This window comes from Oryza sativa, chromosome 4 (assembly GCF_034140825.1).
Source record: "Oryza sativa Japonica Group chromosome 4, ASM3414082v1".
Taxonomy (NCBI): Eukaryota; Viridiplantae; Streptophyta; class Magnoliopsida; order Poales; family Poaceae; genus Oryza; species Oryza sativa.
In genome coordinates, this window is record NC_089038.1 from 30,106,864 (window position 1) to 30,126,869 (window position 20,006).

Consider the following 20,006-nt stretch of genomic DNA (forward strand, 5'->3'; position numbering starts at 1 on the left):
GAACAGATCAAATATGCGCAACATATTGAACACGTACCGAGGTGACGGAAAGACCGGCTGCTTGGTCGAAACTTTTCGCAAGTGTCTACGAAGGCACGAAACACGCGAGCGAAGAGGAAGGCGAGCCGTCGCGAACGAACAGGGAGCAGTCGCGCGAAGCGCTTCCCAAAAACCTTATTGCCGCCTTCTCCCGGTGCAGAACGTAGAAGGCAGAGGTTCCGGAGACCTGCTCTCCCGATCGCCGGTGCACGCCGGCGAGCGGGATGGAGTAGTCTACGAGCGACGGCGCAGTACAGAGTAGGAGGCAAACCCTAGATTGATTTTTCGTGAGTTGCGTGAAGACGGCAAGTCGGTTTATATAGAGAAGGGTTGCTTGATCAGGGCGCCCGCACGATCTCTACTGCGCGTAACCGAACCGGATAAGTCGCGCGTAACTTATCCGAACTCCATGCCGTTTGCACGCACCGGATTTTTCGGAACGTTTCCAAAACAAAAACGAATCCGAATTTGCAGCAAAACAAAACTGCAAAAGGAGGCTGCATCTGCGCAAGGGTGAGGAGCCAATTTTTCGGACCATTCAACGCGTACGTCGTGCACGCGCGCCGCCGGCCCGGCCAGGCGAGCGAGCGCGCGCGTGTTTCCCCTCTTCTCTCCACCACACATGCTTCAAGCGACTAGGAGGGCATCCTCCCTTTTAAGGAGGTCCCCCTCTCCTAGAATAAGCAAGGTGGTACTAAACTCCACATGCATGCCATCCCATGAGGTGGGCTTTTGTGATTTTCCAAAGAATTAATCTTCGAGTGGGCTAAGGCCCATTCATTAATTCCAACAATTACTGCGCTATGGACTATGAAGAAACCCTAAACGCTGTGAATTGAAGGTGATTATAAGAGCTCACTGTTCCAACATCGTGCTGTCCTAGTGTCCTAAATGACCACTGTTTTTTTCTATAATACCATTAAAGACTCTTAATAGCTCCCTGACAAAACTGGACTCTTAATAGTTACTAATCGTCCTTTTAGGTCGGCCACTCCAGCGCAAGATAATGACCGTTTGTTGAGCACATTCCTTCATTTTTCTTAGGTGAATATGTTTGTTGTTTTATGTACTAATTCTAGAGCAACGCCCTTTTGTTGGTTGAAATGTTCAATTAGTATATCGGACATGCTCATGTGTCCCGGTGGTCCTTTTGATTTGTTTGATTCGGGATGCAAACAAAGTTTGGGGGACACCTGCCCTGTATTTTAGATTGTGGATCCAATGTCACCGTCAGAATAATCAATTTCAGTTTCGGTGACTCCATATGAAAATCTTTTAGTGATTCTAATGATATACTGACCCGTAAGAAAAATATGGGAAAAAAAAGGGTGTTCCCAATCTCAAACTTATGAATATCCTTTTCACTAAAACCATCGAATGATATTTGCTGCAGCATAAGTTGCCTAGTTGCAATGCAACACAGAGCGGAGCAAGACCTTTGGACACGGTGAGACCCTCCATTTTTCCACAGAGAACGGAAAGGGACGCAGCGGCGAAAGCAAAAGGGCCCGGAAAAGTGCACCGCGGAGGGCCCACATGTCATGGAGCACGAAACCGGGGCTTGGAAAGGACACGGGACTTTTAAACGCGCAGCGGAGCAGTAGCAAGACGAAAGCGACGGTGGAGACGCGCAGCACCGGTTCCACGCTCCCTTTGTCCGGTGGGCCCGTGGCCTGTGTGCGCGGTGGGTACGCCTTGGGTGGTCCGCCATCTCGGTATAAAACGACAGCCACAGATATTTTGTGCACACACACACGTAGCTGTACCGCTCCACCATATGCAAATGCAATCCTACTCTACGTGCCTATATACGTGTAATAAAAAATTCGTGTGGTGTATATATACACACGGTTGAAAAAGTCTCTGCTGGTATATCCGTGTGCATAAAACATACGAATAATACATGTTTACTGTAACACATATACTCTGGTATTTGGTGCGGTGGTATGTTTGTTCAAGAAAAAGGGATATGCTACGAGCCTATTGAGTCTATGACTGTTCCTCTTATTGCTTCTTTTTGCTGGACTCGAAAATGATCCGAGCTACTAGTACTTTTTTTTTCTCCAGGTCCACGGATGCAAACCACGATAATTGAAGTCTGTGTTCAGTGACGACACTTACTTTTTTTTTTCCTTTGATTCGATAATTGAAGTCTGTGTTCAGTGATGACACTTACTGAATATTTTCCGAAAAAGAAAATCACTTCTAGAACGTTTTTAATCTACTGATTTATGATTGCTAGTTTGCTACGTACGTAGTTTTATATCCGAAGTGACCCGAATTAGGTAGAGTTCCAATATCCCGTGAGGCCGTGACCAATCGCCTTCTTCCATGGCCATTAAAAACTTTTAACGCTACAAAACGATAGAGGTAAGCACTATCTCTCGATGCTCTGCGTATCTGAAGCTCAAGCCATCAAAATGGCTGAGACGCACATTTGCCATCAGTTGCTTCGCTTCCAATCGCAGTAACGTTTCAGAGATTTTTGGGATCAAGCCCTTTGGCATGCTAAGTGACTCTTTAAACAAGGGACAAGACATCACACACAACGTAATTCACCTAACTAGTTCATGTTTGATTTAACCCTTCATCACCATTTTTTTTCCTTTTCGCAAGAACATGCACCTAGACGAGACGTACGGAGTACTATTGAATCCATTTTCTACTCACCCTGTTCCTAGTCTCTGTACACGACTGTACCGTATTCGCCGCCTTGAAAGTTGAAACACTCTACAGGACGGTAAATTCACCATCATCACTACTAGCGACTATATCTAATCGCGACCTGTGATGCTGGCTACCGTTTAAGTCAAGCGAGACAGGTGCCAAAAACAAAAGCGACGGTGTTTGACAACGGGATGTGGTGAGATCGCCGTCAGGGCAGTACAGCGTGGGAGGGAGCTTGCCCCAGATGTAACGTTACAATTGTACACTAGCTACATAGATCCCTCCCTTCCATGTCAAAACAATCTGTGGACAGTGAGCCATCATGTAGATGCAGCTAGCTAATGGGTTGGGCCTAATGCATCGATCTAAAGCCTAAACCCATGGCTAATCGTGACTCACCAGCTAATCAAATTTTATAATCTGTAGTACCAAGAATCCAAGATTAGGTGATCTAATCTACCTCTACAAAGGACATTAAATAAATAAATTAAATAAGTGGGCGCAGTACGTAAGCTAACTCCAATGCCGCTAGTAGTAAGTACATAATTTTAACGGCATTCACATTTCATAATCCCAGCATTCATTAATCAACTGTGTGCTATTACCGCATGTACTGTGTATTCGGGATTTCTGATGGCATATGCCTCCCCAACGACCAGCAGGTCCCCGGTACAGCCAGCAGCTAGCATTAGCATGGGGTTAAGTTTTACGCCGCCGGTTGAGCGCGTCTCCAGGCACTGGCTTACACTATAATTTTGCTGAGACCACCATCGAGATTCGTGCGTACGATCCTGTTACAAAACAGAAGAAATCGCAGTGCCCAACAAAAGTGAGCAAATTATTGGTGATGGGCAGCACTAGTTAATTGTGTGTACAGTAATCTTGGTGGTATTGTGGTCACCTTTGGACGCTGTGGCAATAAACGTCTAAAGAAATTGCGATCAAAGCACGGACCTACTACTTGTACTAGGCTAGTAGCAAGGTCAGTAAAGTATCCCATGTGGAGTAAAATAAGGACAAGCTGACCCCAAAATTTGGTCTCCTGGATTCCAACCGGGCCGCGTCTCTCGCTGGGGAGACATTCAGTGATACAGCTGGATGGACCCAACGATCTCGCGTTTTTCTTTTAAGCAGCACAAATCTGCTTTTGCCTTGCTTTGAACTGTTCGGTTTGGTAAATCGCGGTAATATTCGCTCGTCTCATACAAAAACCTTGCTGTGCTAGAAAAGTTTGTGCATTGATTCGTTTGCTACCACAAGAGAAGTATACGAATCTAGTCTAGGAGGGGAAAAAAAAAGTTAAAATTATGGAGGCACGTAAAACCAGGATCGGTTGGGACAGTCAAAGCTGAAGAAGAGCTGTGCACTTGTGCTCCTCGCCATCGCCGGAAAAATGCTCCTGCTTTTCCCTGTCGAACGTGGCAAGGAAAAAGATGCCGGAAAATCAGGCAGGAAATCCCACACAGAATCATGGGCTTTGGTTGTATTCCTTTAACAATACTCGGGAGCATCTAATCCTACGCATCTAATGGAACTTTTAAAAGTAGCTATAATGTCAGTTTGGCACAAATTATATATCTGTGTTTGCATCATCACCGGCTCCAATTTGCCGGTCAGTTTTTTTATTCTGTTGTGTTTTTCTTTCTATCATTGTTGAGCTAATCCTGTTTTGATTGTAGATCGATCTCATCGACATGTATGTATGTAGTAGTTTATGGGATTCCTGATTGCTCCGTTCCATCCTTGATCTTTCAATATGACTCAGGTTGCCATCAGTGAGATTGCAAAGGGGACAGGAAATCATTCATTTGAGACTCGGACGTTGCCGGATCGACAGCATCTCAATTCTGAAACTGTGGCAAAAGCTAGCGACCAAACCTGTAATTTGCAGGTAAAGGATGGGTTACAGCTAACCGTATCAGACTTTTCCTGCTATAGAGACCCGCTAGTCTGTTGAGATGTTGAGTTGTAACGGTGGCGCCACTGGTTTGATTTCCTACCCCTGAAGTTCTGAAATCTGAACTTCGCAAGCTGCAGCACTGCGAGCGTGCTTGTAATGTTCAAACCTAGGTTGCACCTACTAGATAAGCGTGCTTATTATGTGTCACAACTCACAATGTCACATACTTTTCTCTCATTCGGCACAGTTTCAATAGAAAGCATACTAAGGCTGAGTTCGGATGGGGGAGATGGGAACCCAACTTCTGCGCACGGAAAACGGAGCAGTCCATTAACACGTGATTAATTAAGTATTAGCTAATTTTTTTTTAAAAAAGGATTAATTTGATTTTTTAAGCAACTTTCGTAAAGAAACTTTTTACAAAAAATGCACCGTTTAACAGTTTGAAAAGCGTGCACGCGAAAAACGATGAAGAGAGGATGGAAAAGGTGCATGCGAACACAGCCTAAGAGTCAGCCTAAGAGTGTTCATAAAACTTGTTGGGTTTCACACGCTTACAGTTGAGCCCAGCAAAAGCAAAAGTAGGGAAGCAACAAGTAAAGCAAGCCTCTTCGGTTTCAAATATGTTGGAACCGGGGTTTTCCTCTCTGTTTCTAAAGAACAAGTAAATAAGCTTGCATCGACATACTAAAGACACAACTCTGTGTTCTCATCATAAAGAAATCTACTCCATGCTAACATCTAGAAGGACCATAACCTTAACTTCAAGAACTTGTTTTTCTGTCAGGACTCCTTGGGCACTTAGATTTTGCAGCTTGGCAAAGGGACAGGCCCTTGATGACCTCCAAATCCCCCTAACAGCTTCGGCGAAACAAACGGCTTCCACTGTTGCAAAAAAGAAAAAGAAAACGACAATACCTTGTAAGCCAGCTGCAAAACTTTAGTAAAAACATTTTTCTTTAAAAAAAACATGTCCATTTCGCTGCCTATAAAACACCTAAGAATTGCTAAGGGAAGTAACAAAATGTACATGGGGGACAGTTCAGTTGGAGAAAAAAAACATATTTCATTCCTCAAAAGCAGAACACAGCGGCCAAAAAAACAGGAGGCAAAAATGGAGGAGAGCCCATGAATCGATCGCCTAGCTCCAATGTTCTAACCTTGAGAAATGAGAAAAAAAAAACAAACCAAGACTCGCCCGAGGAAGCTAGGGCCCAACTCGGCCCAAGACCCTCAGGCGCGTGTACGCACGTAGTACTAGTAGCACCAGTCCCCCTACAAACAGAAACAGGGTCGCGTACGTTTTATTGTTGTGAAAATGTATTTGTCTCCGTCGTCCTGCCCGTGTCGCACCAGAAGTCCCGAAAATAAAAAAGACGTGGCCTCCCCGCGCGCCCGACGCGCGGATGCGGCTCGATCGGTCTCACACGCGCAACGCGGGGCCTCGCGCGGTGCCCCACGGGTTGGCGTCGATGGCCGGCCGCGGCTGTGGCTGCTGGTGGTGGTGCCGGTGGTGGTGGTGGTGGTTCCGGTGCTCCTTCCGCACCGACACCGCGTGCGCCGCCGCACGCTTCTTCCGCCGGTGCTTCGCCCTGTCCACCTCGATCTGCTGCTGCCTGCACTCCTCGCTGCAGAACGGCGTGTCTCCCCTGTGCACCCACGCCACAAAACCTCAACAAACTTTTGCGTGCATGCATCGCGGTGAAAGGAGGGAGAGGACAAAAAAAAAAAAAGCTTTAAACCTGTACATGAAGATGTCACCGGAGAGGGACTTGCCGCAGAGGGAGCACTCCTCGAGGAAGTGGTGGATTTGGGCGACGTCCGCCTCGTGGACGTAGAACATGGACGACGGCATCGCTGCACCGCTCCCCTTCATGCCTGCGGCGGCGGCGTTGCTGGCTGGCTTCAAAGCTAGCTAGCAAGCAAGGCCCCGGCCTGGGCACGAGCGGGAAGAGGGAGCAAAATTGCCCCCCCGAGTCTTGGCACTGCACTGTCAAGGATCTCGGCTGGCTTGACGGAGCTCCGGTTCGCCGGAGGAATGTACAAATAGGTCGCCGGCACTTCCCATTTTTAGCCTCGGGGAGACAAGGAGAGGCTGGGAATTGGCAGCGTCCGACGGCAAACCTATGAATAGAAGCGGACGCCAATCAACGGAGCATGACACGCGTGAAAAATCTGCGTATACTTTGTTTGGTTTTGTGATTCTTGTTTACTGCAAAATTTGGAACAACACACTACTGGCCATTGGAGATTTAGTGAGGAAATGGGAGCCATTAAAATCAAGGCGTCTGAGATCATTCTTAGGGACAATGAACACGGGGGCTAAAATTTAAAAACAGCGCATAGACCGCAGGTTCAGAGAGATGAAGACATGAAGTGGATGCCCCCTTGGCACGTGATTCTTACTTACAGATAGTTACTAGGCAGTATGTACGCTGTTTTGGAGGTTGTTTACCTACCTCAACAATCAGTATGCTGTTTGGGCAGGAAAAAAAAGGGATTATGGAGTTCAGGCAGTCTTGTTTACTTAGCACTTTCTTAACGTGTAATGCTTCTGTTTTACTGCCGCTTCAAAAGTTATGGAGTAGTATATTCTGTCAATCTGTCGTGGTTGCAAGAAACATTCTCCAATGTACTACGCGGTCGGTGCCACCCTAGCAATCTTGTTTTCTTCCTTTTTCTTTCTTGAAAATGCGTGTGCGTATAATTTACTACTACCAGCATATACTGAAGTAGGAGCACTATTATGTTATTGACATTGGTCTATAGCTCACATGTGTAACATGCTAGCAGTACATGTGAATACATACACCACACCTCGATCAACATGTCTTTCAGAAATTATACGTAGATCCTACCTGTACGTATCCCACTTGTCCATTTACTACCGAGGTCATTTTCTTGACAACAACGCTCTGAAGAAGAAAACATTTCTCGTCACCTTCACTGGCGTCTGTTACTATTGACACGACAGCAACAGCGTACGTCAACCTTTTTGAAACCGGTGTGCCGCTAGCTAATCTCACCGGGAAGAATCACCCTCTCTATTCATCCACCTTTTTCCTCCGCTAGGAGAGGGACATTTTGGCCCAAGTCCAGCCGAGCTGAGGTAAGAGCATGTACAATAGCAGGCTATAAACCAGCTGCAAACATATTTTAAGGAGATAAATAAGGAGAGAGAAGAACAGCTGGCTACTGATTTATAGCTAGTTGTAGCACAGACTCCAAAACGCGATGTGTGTATGACAGATAAGACCATATATTAATAGTGTAGTATGTAACTATTGTATAAATAAGCTATTAGATTGACTATAGATTAATTGGAGCTATTAGTTGGCTATACTATTAAACTTGCTCTAACAGTAGCCAACTTCGCCACAGCAACACTCTCTCTCTCTCTCGCGAGCCGTGCCTGCATCATTGTTCCATGCAGGCGCAGGCCGTGTGTGAGTAGCATATGCACCACATGGTTCACCGCGACTTCGCTAAACCGTTTTCAGTTGGCGTGGTTAGTACTAGTAGTGCAGGTTAATCTAGCGCCACATGGGTGAGACTTGAGAGAGCTATAGTATTGTGTGGTCTCTGCTATGGTTGTAGCGAGCAGAGGGGGCAGGAGCGCGGCAGCCACAGCGCATGGGCGCGGCGCCGGCACGTGCGTGCGGGATGCACCCCCCGAAACACCGGCACACGGCGAGATGCGCTCGTCTCTCGCTCAACGGCTCAAGTGCTCGTGTTGGTTCTCGCTGGCTCGGAGAAGGCGTAACGTGGCGAGGGGGAATCGGGGGAATTCTTTTTGTGTCGCCAAAGGCCCTAGATTGCCTAAAAGGATTCTCTCGGGTGCACATGGGGCGCAACTTGGGGAGCCACAGAAAACGGTGAAGAAAAAAATCCACGGCGTGGCCGAGGATGATTGATTTGTTATCGCTGGTTGTTTGGGCTTTTTAAAGTCCGGAGTACGCACTAATGCCAACATGCTTTGCGTAGTTTAATTCGGTTGATGGTGAACAACGTTGGGCGTGACATCATCTGCTGTAGAAAAAACGTTAGTGTCCTACTATGGCTACATGTACCGGCAGATTTTGCCCTTAGGTCGTATACGTGAGACTGTCATGTGGGCCCTCCGTTTATTTTTCTTTTGTGGACCGCCTGTCAGGCAGTGTTGTTGAGGAAACGATACGGAGAAGCTGTGTCTGCAACGCTTTGAGATAAAAATTGTCCAACTGCTAGTACTTAGTAGTTGCTATAGCCATTTACCTCGTGTAAGTTTCCGGGAAGCAAGGCTGCACGAATGACAATACTAATAACAAAGCCTGCGTTGCTTTCTTCCTTTCTTTATTACCTTCCCGACTTTTTCGTCGTGGAGCAAACTGTCTGTTTTACTACAATTCAGGGCCGATATTTTCTCGGCGAGGAACGGAACGAACAATTTACCTCTGCCATTGATGACGGACCAGCTGCTGCAGGAGGTACCAACATGTCTATGATCTACTGTTTGTACACGGTATAGCAGGCGGCGACGACATTCAATTTCTGCATCGAACGTACAGTATGAATTCTGTTCAGAGGGCAACTGAATAATGGCCGCTTTAACTGTATTTTCATCAGAAAAAGAACATCTAATTGTAGCTGCAGCGTGAGCTCTAGTAGAGTACTCCCTTCGTTTCACAATATAAAACTTTCTAGTATTACCCATATTCATATACTTCATCCGTTCTACAATGTAAGTCATTCTAGCATTTCCCACATTCATATTGATATTAATGAATCTAGATTCATTAATATCAATATGAATGTGGGAAATGCTAGAATGACTTACATTGTGAAACGGAGGAAGTAGATGTTAATGAATCTAAACACAACTATGCGTTTAGATTCATAACATCTATATGAATATGGACAATGATAGAAAGTCTTATATTGTTAAACGGAGCAAGTAGTAAAAAAGCTACGCAACGAACACAGCATGGAGTACTAGGAAGGAAATCGACCGAACTAATGAGAAATCGGAGAGAGCTTTTTACGCCACTCACTTTTTCCATATCAACAGGTTGCATTACAAGCACACACACAATGACACAAAACGCTGCACCGGCTGCACGCACGCACCATATTTTTTTGCGAATTTGCAACCGTGCCAAGAAAGTAAAATTCACACACCAAATTGACTCCTCATCTCCTTGTTGCGGAGATCAGGAGGAAGGAACCGAACAATTTCATCGCGAAAAGAAAGACGCAGCCGGTTTGCTTCTGCTTCCCCGGGCTTGGCTTTCGTTCCCGTGGAACTGTTTGATCCGCGTGCGCTCGACTGGATCTTTCTCCATCCGCACACACGGTCATGGACAAGCTGTCTCTCGATCTCCTCCTCGTTTTTTCGGTTCTTGAGTTTCTCTAAGATCTACTGTTCCGTGACCAAAATTGTTTACCATGCCCAGACCGGGATCCTCGGGTGGCTCGCCTTCTGCTGCCTCTGCCTCTCCTGCTCTGCCCTCCCCGTCTGCTTCGATCTCTGCTCTCTCGCCTCGTCGATCTCGATCTGCTCCTGCCTGCACTCCTCGCTGCAGAAGGGCATGTCACCTCTGCAAGAACAGAAGGAATCACAACGCCATTAGAAACACATTCTTCCAGAGAGATTTAACCTGTCAAGAGACTGACGACAGTTGTGCTGAATATTTACCTGTACATGAAGATGTCTCTGTTTCCTCCGAGGGGTCTCCGGCAGCGGAAGCAGATGTCGAGGTAGTGGTGGTGGCCGAGGAGGTCGTCGGCGTCGTCGCACGGGTCGCAGAAGAGGCGGCCGCCGGGCCGCCGAGGCGACGCCGCGGGCTTCACGGGGGAGGCGGAGTGGCCGGAGAAGCCGGCCTCGATGTCGTCGTGGATGGAGGTGGGGTGGTAGCGCGCCATTTCTTGGCTTGGTTTGCTTCGGCCTTCGGCAAATGAGCTCTCTCTGTTTTCTCGTTTTTCCGGTTGGGAAAGGGGAGTGATGGCGGAGCGGGAGAAGCAACTCGGGTTTTATCATGGAGGGAGATGGACGGGAAGGGGAGATTTCCGAATTAGTCCTCCACTGTTTTGTGAATTTCTTTATGGGACTTGGTGTGTTTTGGCTTTGTGTAGTTACTGAAATCTACATCTACATTGGGCTCTTTTGTAAGATGGGATAATTGTGGAACTTTTTATATAGGCTGTGTTTGGAACTTCCGGTTCCATCCCCTCTCTCGTTTTCCGCGCACACGCTTTTCAAACTGTTAAACGATGCATTTTTTATAAAAAGTTTCTATACGTAAGTTGCTTAAAAAAATCAAATTAATCCTTTTTTAAAAAAATTAGCTAATACTTAATTAATCACATGCTAATAGACTGCTATGTTTTCCTTGCGGGGAGATGGATTCCCAATCCACAAGTAACGAACACAGATGTTCCTTGCTCATAAGAGCAGGTTTAATAGTATAGTCAACTACTAGCTCCAAATCATTTATAACTAATGTAATAGCCAATTTATATAATAATTACTTACTGCACTATTAATACCTGGTCCCATATGTCATACATTACGTCTTGGAGTCCGTGCTAAAGATGGCTATAGATCTATAGCCTGATGTTTTTTCTCTCTTCTTTTATCTTTTTAAAATATTTTTATAGCTGATTTATATTCTGTTATTATACCTGATCTAAGTGCGAAGTTAACATCTGCCGAGTTGTTTAGGCACAAATCTCAATCTCTATTCGAGCGTGTAGAGTTGTATTTGCTCCGTGACGGCACCAAGGAAAACAACAAGCACTAGCTATCAGAGGTAAAAAAGAAATGGCGCCTGAGACAGAGAGACCAATAGCACGGCTTCCACATATGATGTGTTTGATGCACTTGTCAGTCACACGATTACTAATTGGGCCATGGTCAAATATTACGAAAAATATACGAATTTTAAAACAAATTAAGTGGTTCTGTTATGGTGTGCGTCATTGTGCATCTCTCCCGTATGATCGAAAAGAAAGCAATAATGTATACACTAAAATTTGTGTTGTTGTCTAAAAATATTTATTATGTGGAGTATGTGTTACCATGGAAAAAACAACTTCTGGTTCAGTGCGTGGGCACCTTTCATACATAATGTAAATATTTAAAAAGGGTGTACTATTATTGTGTGTCTGATTGTGCATATCTCATGTATGATTGAAGAGAGAGTAATATTGTACTACCTCGTTTTTTAATACTTCCTCCGTTTCATATTACCCACATTCATATAGATGTTAATGAATCTAGACATATATATGTGTTTAGATTCATTAACACATGTATATATGTGGACAAGGCTATAAAGTCTTATAATATAAAACAAAGAAAGTACATAACATTGTTAACTTTTGAATACATGTTTAACTATTTATCCTATTTAAAAAGTTAAGTAACTGTTATTTATTTTGCTATGAGTTATTTTATACCAAAAGTTCTCTAATATGATTTATCTATACCATCTTAAAAGATTCTGGTGGTGGTGGTCCTGCCACCTCCATTTATCTGACAAGCAAGGATCACCATCTATCATATGGGCTCATCATTTTTTATCAGAAATGTACTAGAGTAAGAAGCTCTATTTTCTTCATGTACAGTGTACAACGTACTGTTTATCCTATCATCGTTAATTAGAGTTTGAGAGTGATGATTTAGTTTTAATCAGTTCATTTAATATAATTGGAGCCCGCTGTAACACACGAGTTTGCATCATTTTTTATCAGCAATGTACGGGTATTATACATTTACACAATATTTTTTTAATATTTTTTAATAAGATGAATGGTTAATCCTATGTTCAGAAGTCAATGGCGTAAAAAACAAAGATAGTGTAAATTCAAATTTGTGCTATAATCTGTACTTATTAAATTTGTCTTATCATGGAAAGGGTGTCTTCCGTATGATGCAAAAATGAAAAGAAAAAAATCATCTCAAAGTTCAATTATACATATTTGTATTTGAAAATTGTGAGTAGGACAAATATCGATTTAAAGTACTCCTAAGTTCACCTGGGCAGCAAATTAAAGGGGAATTTATTAATCGGACCCGCGTAACATAGCGTACAAACTCGCTTTCTCTAGAAGGCGTCAGGTCAGGTGACCAACAAGTTGCACGGCCGCAAGGCTGTCATCGTTGAGTGCCGTTGCTGCCGCGATGAATCAGCCTAGTGGTCCGGGCCCGGCCGCACTATTGTTCTACTTCCCGTACCACTGTTCATCTCATCAAGCAAGCCGGTGTCCGTCTCATGACTCGAATTATCAAACCAACCGTCTGATAGGTGCACGTATTTTTTTTCTCACCAAATCACGCAGTTTCTTGTTCACAACATGTCACGTCCGATTGGACGGACTGAACAATTCAGGTTCTTCTGAGCTGAGCTGAGCTGCCTGCAAGTAGATCGCCCTAGTGGCTGGCCGGTGGTTGGCTCCTGGTTTTTTGGTGGCCGCATTCGCCTTACGCATTTGATCGCTATCAGGCTTGGGATCTCATCTCACCACCCAAAACCAAAAACCAAACAGCAGCGCAGCCGGTGGTGCAGCTGCTTGATTTGACGACAATTCTGCTCAACCTGAAGGGAGGAAGGTGGGGGACCCGGCAAATTGCGATCTCGGAGGTTAATTTACTCGAAAGAAACCGGCCAATTGGAGGGCCTGGCCCCTACTTTGCGTCGCCTTTTCTTTTCTTTTTTTGCTTTTCTATCTTGTCGTTTTTGATGTACCGTGTGCTGTGTTGATGGCCTCTTTTTTAAGCGTGCCATGCAACTAGGGCGATAAAGGTATTGGTGCATGATTCGCATGAGAGAATGTGAGACTGATGAGTGTGGCGGGGGATAGGCACTGAAGGGCAACTATGCAAGTAGGAGTAGTAGCCAAAAGGATCAATTGTTTTTGGTTGCTTATATAACCTGAAATCTACGAACTACTCCGTACTTTTTTTTAAAAGAGGTTCTACGAGCTACTTGGAGTAACGTGACACATTTGTTCAAGTATAGAAACCGAAAAAATGACATGTATATTGCAGTGTTTCCACTAGTCCCCCACTACTAAAAGTTTTATTTTGCATATGGATCCTGGTGAGTGCTGTTTTTACAATTTCTATCTCTCCAAATTGTCGTCGTTTGCTCTAGGTCTGACAGGTTGTGGAAAAATATACAACGAAACCATAAATAATTTATGGTATTGAAAAATAAGCTACAATGATAAACCTCAAAACTAACTCTAAAATTAAGTTTAAAAATTTAAATTAATTTTGACTATGGTTAATAAACTAACAAGTAAACGATAATAAGAACAACGCTTATAGCATTGTGTCACATAATTTATGACATATATGCAACTTACGACGAATATGTGGAAAACTAGCGTATGTGTGAAGCATCTTGCGTGGTAGCTTATGTGACACAAAGTAAAAATGGAGTCACGATATAAAAGTTGTATTGTTATTTTTGCTGTTTTGAGGGGACTATTTCTACAAAAGTTTTGCTATGAATATGTTAAAAAAATGTTTCCAATTTCAACCCCCATCAGTCATGTGCTCATTCTTCTTCCCTCCAATGGTTGAAGCTATTCCAACTCCTTTTAGAACTTAATTTTAGAATCAATCTAGGAGTCTAAGAGTAGAAGTATGAAAGTATTGCCCTCGAAATTATTTTTAGTTGATCGATCACGCATGTTTGGCTACATAAGCCATAGCTATAGAAATACATTCTAGTCAGGCTCTTAATTTATTGTTAATTTACTATACCATACCTCATACCACATGAAACTATTAGGATTGTTAAAAGGCTATATCTTTGATAAACAAGATGAAACTTTGTTAGTGTAAAGCTTAAAATCAAGGGCTTAAATATAAATACAAGAAAGTTGAAGACAGATTGGAATACATATATATATATATATATATATATATATATATATATATATATATATATATATATATATATATATATATATATATATATATATATATATATATATATATATATATATATATATATATATATATATATATATATATATATATATATATATATATTACATGGACTTCCATGTAAAGTTCCTTTTTTTTAAAAAAAACTTATTGATTGCTTATACATCATACATACGGTATGGCCTTGTCAAGGTCGCTTTCTTTGACACCCAATACATTGGATGACACCTTTCATAATAAAAAAGAATCTCTCTCCATCAAGCTCTTACAAACAGTACGAACCGGTCTCACCACTGATAATTTTTATACAGAAATCAGAGGCAACTCCAAGTCATCAACCACCTTTATTAAGTTGGAGTAGGTCTCCATGTTAATGATGTCAATAATTGATGGATTTTTTAGTGCTATTGATTGGCCAGTTTTTTGTGCTTACTTCACTCCTCACACACGAAATATATAAAACGAGAGCCTTTAATTTATTCCTACACTAAAAATTGTAGGATTTTTTTCTGCTCCCAGAATTTTCTCCCTTTTTTAATCAAAAGCGACATCTGAATATTAATTAGTCGCTGCTGGTTTCATCGACGAGCTTGATGGATACGTGTTTTGTTTCGACTTGCACGTCAGTGTCACCGGCGGAAGCCAGTGGCCACCGCACGCAGTATAACGCTAGCTGTATCGTGGGCGTACGTCGCCTTCAGATCTTGCCTTTTTTTTTTCCTTTTTTTCCACAGTTTGTTTTCTGCCGATTGCTGGTGCTTTTACGACGTGTGATGCTGTCGCGCGCGACGGAAGCCTGAAAATCGCTAGATTCACAAACAGGGAAAAGGGCGCTCCTGAACGCGCAGAAATGCAGCATGTCGACATGCAGTTGTGTATCTGGGCCCCTCCCCTCTCAAGCATGGACGGCTCTGAATTTTCAACATGCCGACCCCGTGCTGTCCGAGATGAACTGCCAGGTTAAGTTTTATATGGATGATTTGGGGACGAACTGATCCCATAACTTAACCTGGCACAGTTGATTTTTAGTCACTTAATTACTGGACTTCTTTGAAACCTTCTAGTCACCTAGTCGCAAGTGGCAGAGGAGGCTAGAATGCATGCAGAGAGCAATATTCGTGGTTTCATTTTCAGTGAAAGAATTCATAGAACAATGTTCAGGATGTTGAACGAAGCTGCGTCCTTTTGTCAAAAGATTGGACTATGATATGATGAAAACAATTCTTTGTACATGCAGTCACACTTGACCAAGCCTACTAGATGACTGAATGGTGAAGTACTGCCTTGATTATTCAACAGCAAAATTATTGCGATGGCTTATATATGCTAGATTCTTCTTCTCAAAGAAAAACAATAACAAACAGTTCTGGCTGAGTCACCAGTGACCAATAAAGATTCTTAAATTCCGCACAAAAGAACCTCTATATTCTCCCTCCCAAAAAAGAATATTTAGAAGAACCTTTCGTACGAACATCAGTTACAGAAAATTTCCACAGTATATTAGTGACTCAATCTATGCTAGATGTATGTGCCTACGGAAACTGTGGCCTTACTTAACTATATCTTCTCTTTAAAAAATCAAGTAAAATACTCAAGGGTATCATCCAATTGTCGCCAATAAAGATTCCTGTAAAAAAAAAAGTCGATCGGACACTGCGGGAACAGTTTTCTGATAGTCAAGAAGAAGGGAAGAAAACGTAGCATCTCTAGCTAATTTCTTATGACAACCGACAAGATTTTCTTTTATCTTAAAAAAAAAATCTACCGCAAACAATGGATTCAGTTTCTCAACTACCCAACATAAACTTGATGCGGTGTTAGCTACTCAAGTTAGCATCAACCAAACGGAGAAAACAGGTCAATATTTTGTTCTCTGGACAAACTAATTCAACTCCCGTACAATATTTAATTTTAACTACACATTTATTTATGTGAAGAAGAAATCCCAAATAATAACTACTAATGTTTTAATATGTCGAGGATGTCTTGTAGATAGAAGATAAACTAACACACTGCAGCGTTTCTCAAAATAAAAACAGACACATTGCAGCGGTGTCCAAAAATTTTAGTACACAAATGTAGAAGTACGTGTATGATGGGTAGACTATTGGTGCCTCAAACTTTTCCAATTGTATGTAGATATGTGGTAGTGTGGGTAAAAATCCGAGCTAAATGTTTGTGCCTTGATGTACTTAAAAAGAAAACGAGGATTGCTAGACCACTTAATGCAATCCGAATGACATAGTTAATAAATATAATACCCATACACTCGCATGATAACCATTTCCACAAGCCCGAGCTCAAATGCACAAAAGGAACAAACCAGCGGTGCTCCAACCCTGCCTGTAGGCAAGACCAAGGATCCAGGCACTTGCGTCGTCGCCCTCGGCGGTGTGCACCCCTTCCATTCATTCGAGTTGGACACGAGCGTTGTCCCACCACCGCTAGTATATGATTGATGTCCCCTCTCTACAGCCACAAATGCCGATGCACTAAGTTCGTCCCCTTGCCTCGTGCTCGAGGTTACCGGATGGATGGTACGATCACCGCCGCCAAGGTACCAGACCTAGCATAGTACCTCGTACCAAACCTGATATCTCTAGGTATCAGTCGTTACCTATAGATATCAAATAGTATAGGTTAATGTGGTGCACCGTTACACCGCCCCACTGCACAAAGAGGTGTGCTGCCGTGATGGCTACCTCCCATCTCCTCGCCTAGGATCTCCGTCAAGCAGACTTTGCCTCCCGCCCCTCAGCTCCACCCGGTGCTGTCCACTATCGAGGTGGCCCCTCGATTGCCTTAGGGTGGCGAGGTGTGATCGGCGGTGGTGGAAGGCCACGTACAGCGATGGGTGAGCTCACTGAAAACCAGATGCACACGGTGGCTATTGGCCCGGAGGGAACGAAAGAGGAAGAGGAGGTAGGGAAGCGGAGAGGACGCGATGAAGAGCATGGGGGAAGAAGAGGCTAGAAAGTTGAGTAGGCACAAACGTGGATTTCATTAATCTATACCTGTAGAAGAACCCGATATTGTTCTTTTGAAAGAAAAATAACTACTCGCCTCTAAATGATGACTATGAATGAATCAACATTTGAGAAAATTATTAGCTAATGCTAGGGCACATTTGGCAAGGGTGATTTGAATTAGATGTGTCCTCACTTTTCGTAAGCATGTTTTCCGACTTGCTAATTGGTACAATTTTTTAAAATTAGATATATAAAAATCATATTAATCTATTTTAATATTTTAAAAGATAGTACTCCCTCTATCCCATAATATAAGGTGTGCACACATTCCAATATTCAACTTTAAAAACATTTGACCAATAATTATAATAATATAAATTAAATTTTATTTGCTAAAATTAATATCATTGGATTGACATTTAAATTTACTTTAAGATAGTTATAATTTTGTTGCAATAATCCTTATAGTATATGAAAAATTATATGTCAGAGATTAATTTTGAAGACTGTGCCAAGTTTGACTATGCCATATATTATGGGATGGAGGGAGTACGACTTAATTAATTATATGGTAATCAATTTTTTTCGTGAGGCTAATCAGTTCAGCCAACGCTCATCTTCATACTCACACTTTAGACTGACATGCGGGCCGTTGCCACTAAAACCACTAACAGGGCCCACATGTCTGGTGGCATTGACTTTTCGCTGTATGATTAACCAGCATGAACCAAACAACAACAGCTCATCGTTTCATAAGCACATTGTCTCCAGCTACTTAGGCGGGAGGCTCTCACTGGCTAGTCCTACTCATGACTCGTCGTACATCATACTCATTGCTGACTCAGACTCGTGCACATGCATGCTAGATCTAAGCCGGCACACGTGTACCAGCTGCTTAGCCAACATGAGTAATCAAGCTTCTACCAATTCCTTTCTTTACTTGCACATCAACTAATCCCCTCTGCTTAATTTACTTGGACAAACAGGAGCCCTTGCTGCTGTTTTCCCAGCAAAGGAGAGGAGTATAGAAGACCACGAATTAACTATCCATGCGTTTGGTGATGGAGTCATGTGCTCGAATCTACACGTACGATTAGGCAGCCTCTAAACTTTTGCTTAAAAGCCTTAAACTAAGTAGGCAACCGTCATACACTCCCAAATCATAATGCTTATTCCCTCCGTCCTTAAAAAAATCTTAATTCCTAGGTTTTCGTGACTAACATTTGACCGTTCGTTTTATTTGAAAAAGTTACGAAAAAATTTAAAAAGATAAGTCATGTATAAAGTATTATTAATGTTTTATCATCTAATAATAATAAAAATATTAATTATAAAAAAATCATATAAGACAGACGGTTAAACGTTGAACACCAGAAACTAAAAATTGAGTAGGGCACCTAGATGGCCAGCCTTTTGCCCACGAATCAGACGGCAGCACCACATGGTTAGGCACGCACACTGCAACGGTGTGTCCAGATTCCAGAATAGGCCAATCGTGGAGCTAAGCTCCTCCTCCAAACGACGGGAATCATGGCAGATGTTGGTGCTGCACGCCATGTACAGAAGCACACACCTAGTGATGCGGAGACGCTTGACGCATCTGCAGATTCCGGGCGAGACGCAAGCAAAACAACCGTACACGTATGCATCAACGCACGATGGGTCACACAACTCACACACACAGCCTTGCGCTCGAAGCTGGGCGGGTTTTGTTTAGTCGAGAGCGTGCCAGGTTGCGCCTTGGGAAAACCGCGGGTGGAGCTTTTGTTTTGGCTTGTGGGAGAAACACCGGCTAGCTAGCTCCCCACACTCGAGTGGCTCGACAAATACTAGTAGTACGCCTCTTTGCGCAATTGCACGCCTGCTTTTAATTTGTTGCACAGAGAAACGTACGGGAGCCAATGGGGTCTCGCGTTGCCGGCGAGGCCTCTTTCCGGGAAGCAGGCAGCGGCCATTGTCGAGATTGGTGCACGGCTTTTTTTTTAACCTGCAACTTCACGGAGAAGCGCAAAGCGGATTCTGGCGTTATTCACCTCGAGAGGCCTAAGAGCAACTTTAATAGCATAACCCACTGCTAGCTCCAAATCATCTATAGCCAATTAATACAATAGTTGTTTACTATACTATTAATACCTGATCCCATATATCATACACACATTACGTCTTAGAGTCCGTGATGCAGCTGGCTATAGCTATAGATCTGTAGTCCGCTGCTCTTCTCTTTTTCTTTATCTCTCTAAAATATGTTTATAGCTGGCTTATAGACTGCTATTGTACATGCTTTAACAGGATGGCACATTGGCAGGAAATTGTATTGTATGAGTGGAATGCATCGAATGGCTGCATAAAGGAGATGGTTTGAATTGTCGCTGCCACGGGCAGGGGCGGGCATGGACGGTGCCCGTGCATGCGCTGTCACGGCCCCCGCTTCAGCGGTCTGACACATGTTGGGTTCATGCATCCGTCCGCGACGTGTCGCGCTGCCTGAATCGCT

At 43.3% G+C, this 20,006-nt stretch overlaps 2 protein-coding genes across 4 annotated transcripts; both read right to left on the bottom strand.

The window, feature by feature from the left end:
• Positions 1 to 5,128: 5,128 nt before the first annotated feature.
• On the bottom strand, positions 5,129 to 6,635 carry LOC4336794 (FCS-Like Zinc finger 1). Of its 3 annotated transcripts, none has more exons than XR_001545115.3 (3): positions 6,349 to 6,635; positions 5,908 to 6,255; positions 5,129 to 5,491 (listed from the first exon to the last, which is right to left on the bottom strand). XR_001545115.3 is itself a non-coding variant. In XM_015778919.3 (2 exons), the coding sequence occupies exons 1-2, from the start codon at positions 6,480 to 6,482 to the stop codon at positions 6,030 to 6,032; spliced, it is 360 nt and encodes a 119-aa protein (XP_015634405.1). In that variant the 5' UTR covers positions 6,483 to 6,628; the 3' UTR covers positions 5,653 to 6,029. The 3 variants fall into 3 exon arrangements, 1 of the variants encoding a protein (XP_015634405.1); XR_010740792.1 differs by having other exon boundaries at positions 5,795 to 6,255; positions 6,349 to 6,628; XM_015778919.3 differs by lacking the exon at positions 5,129 to 5,491 and having other exon boundaries at positions 5,653 to 6,255; positions 6,349 to 6,628.
• Positions 6,636 to 9,599: 2,964 nt separating this feature from the next.
• On the bottom strand, positions 9,600 to 10,588 carry LOC4336795 (FCS-Like Zinc finger 3). Its single transcript, XM_015778610.3, has 2 exons — positions 10,281 to 10,588; positions 9,600 to 10,182 (listed from the first exon to the last, which is right to left on the bottom strand). Exons 1-2 carry the CDS (start codon positions 10,505 to 10,507, stop codon positions 10,026 to 10,028), a joined length of 384 nt encoding a protein of 127 aa, XP_015634096.1. The 5' UTR covers positions 10,508 to 10,588; the 3' UTR covers positions 9,600 to 10,025.
• Between the last annotated feature and the right edge of the window lie 9,418 nt (positions 10,589 to 20,006).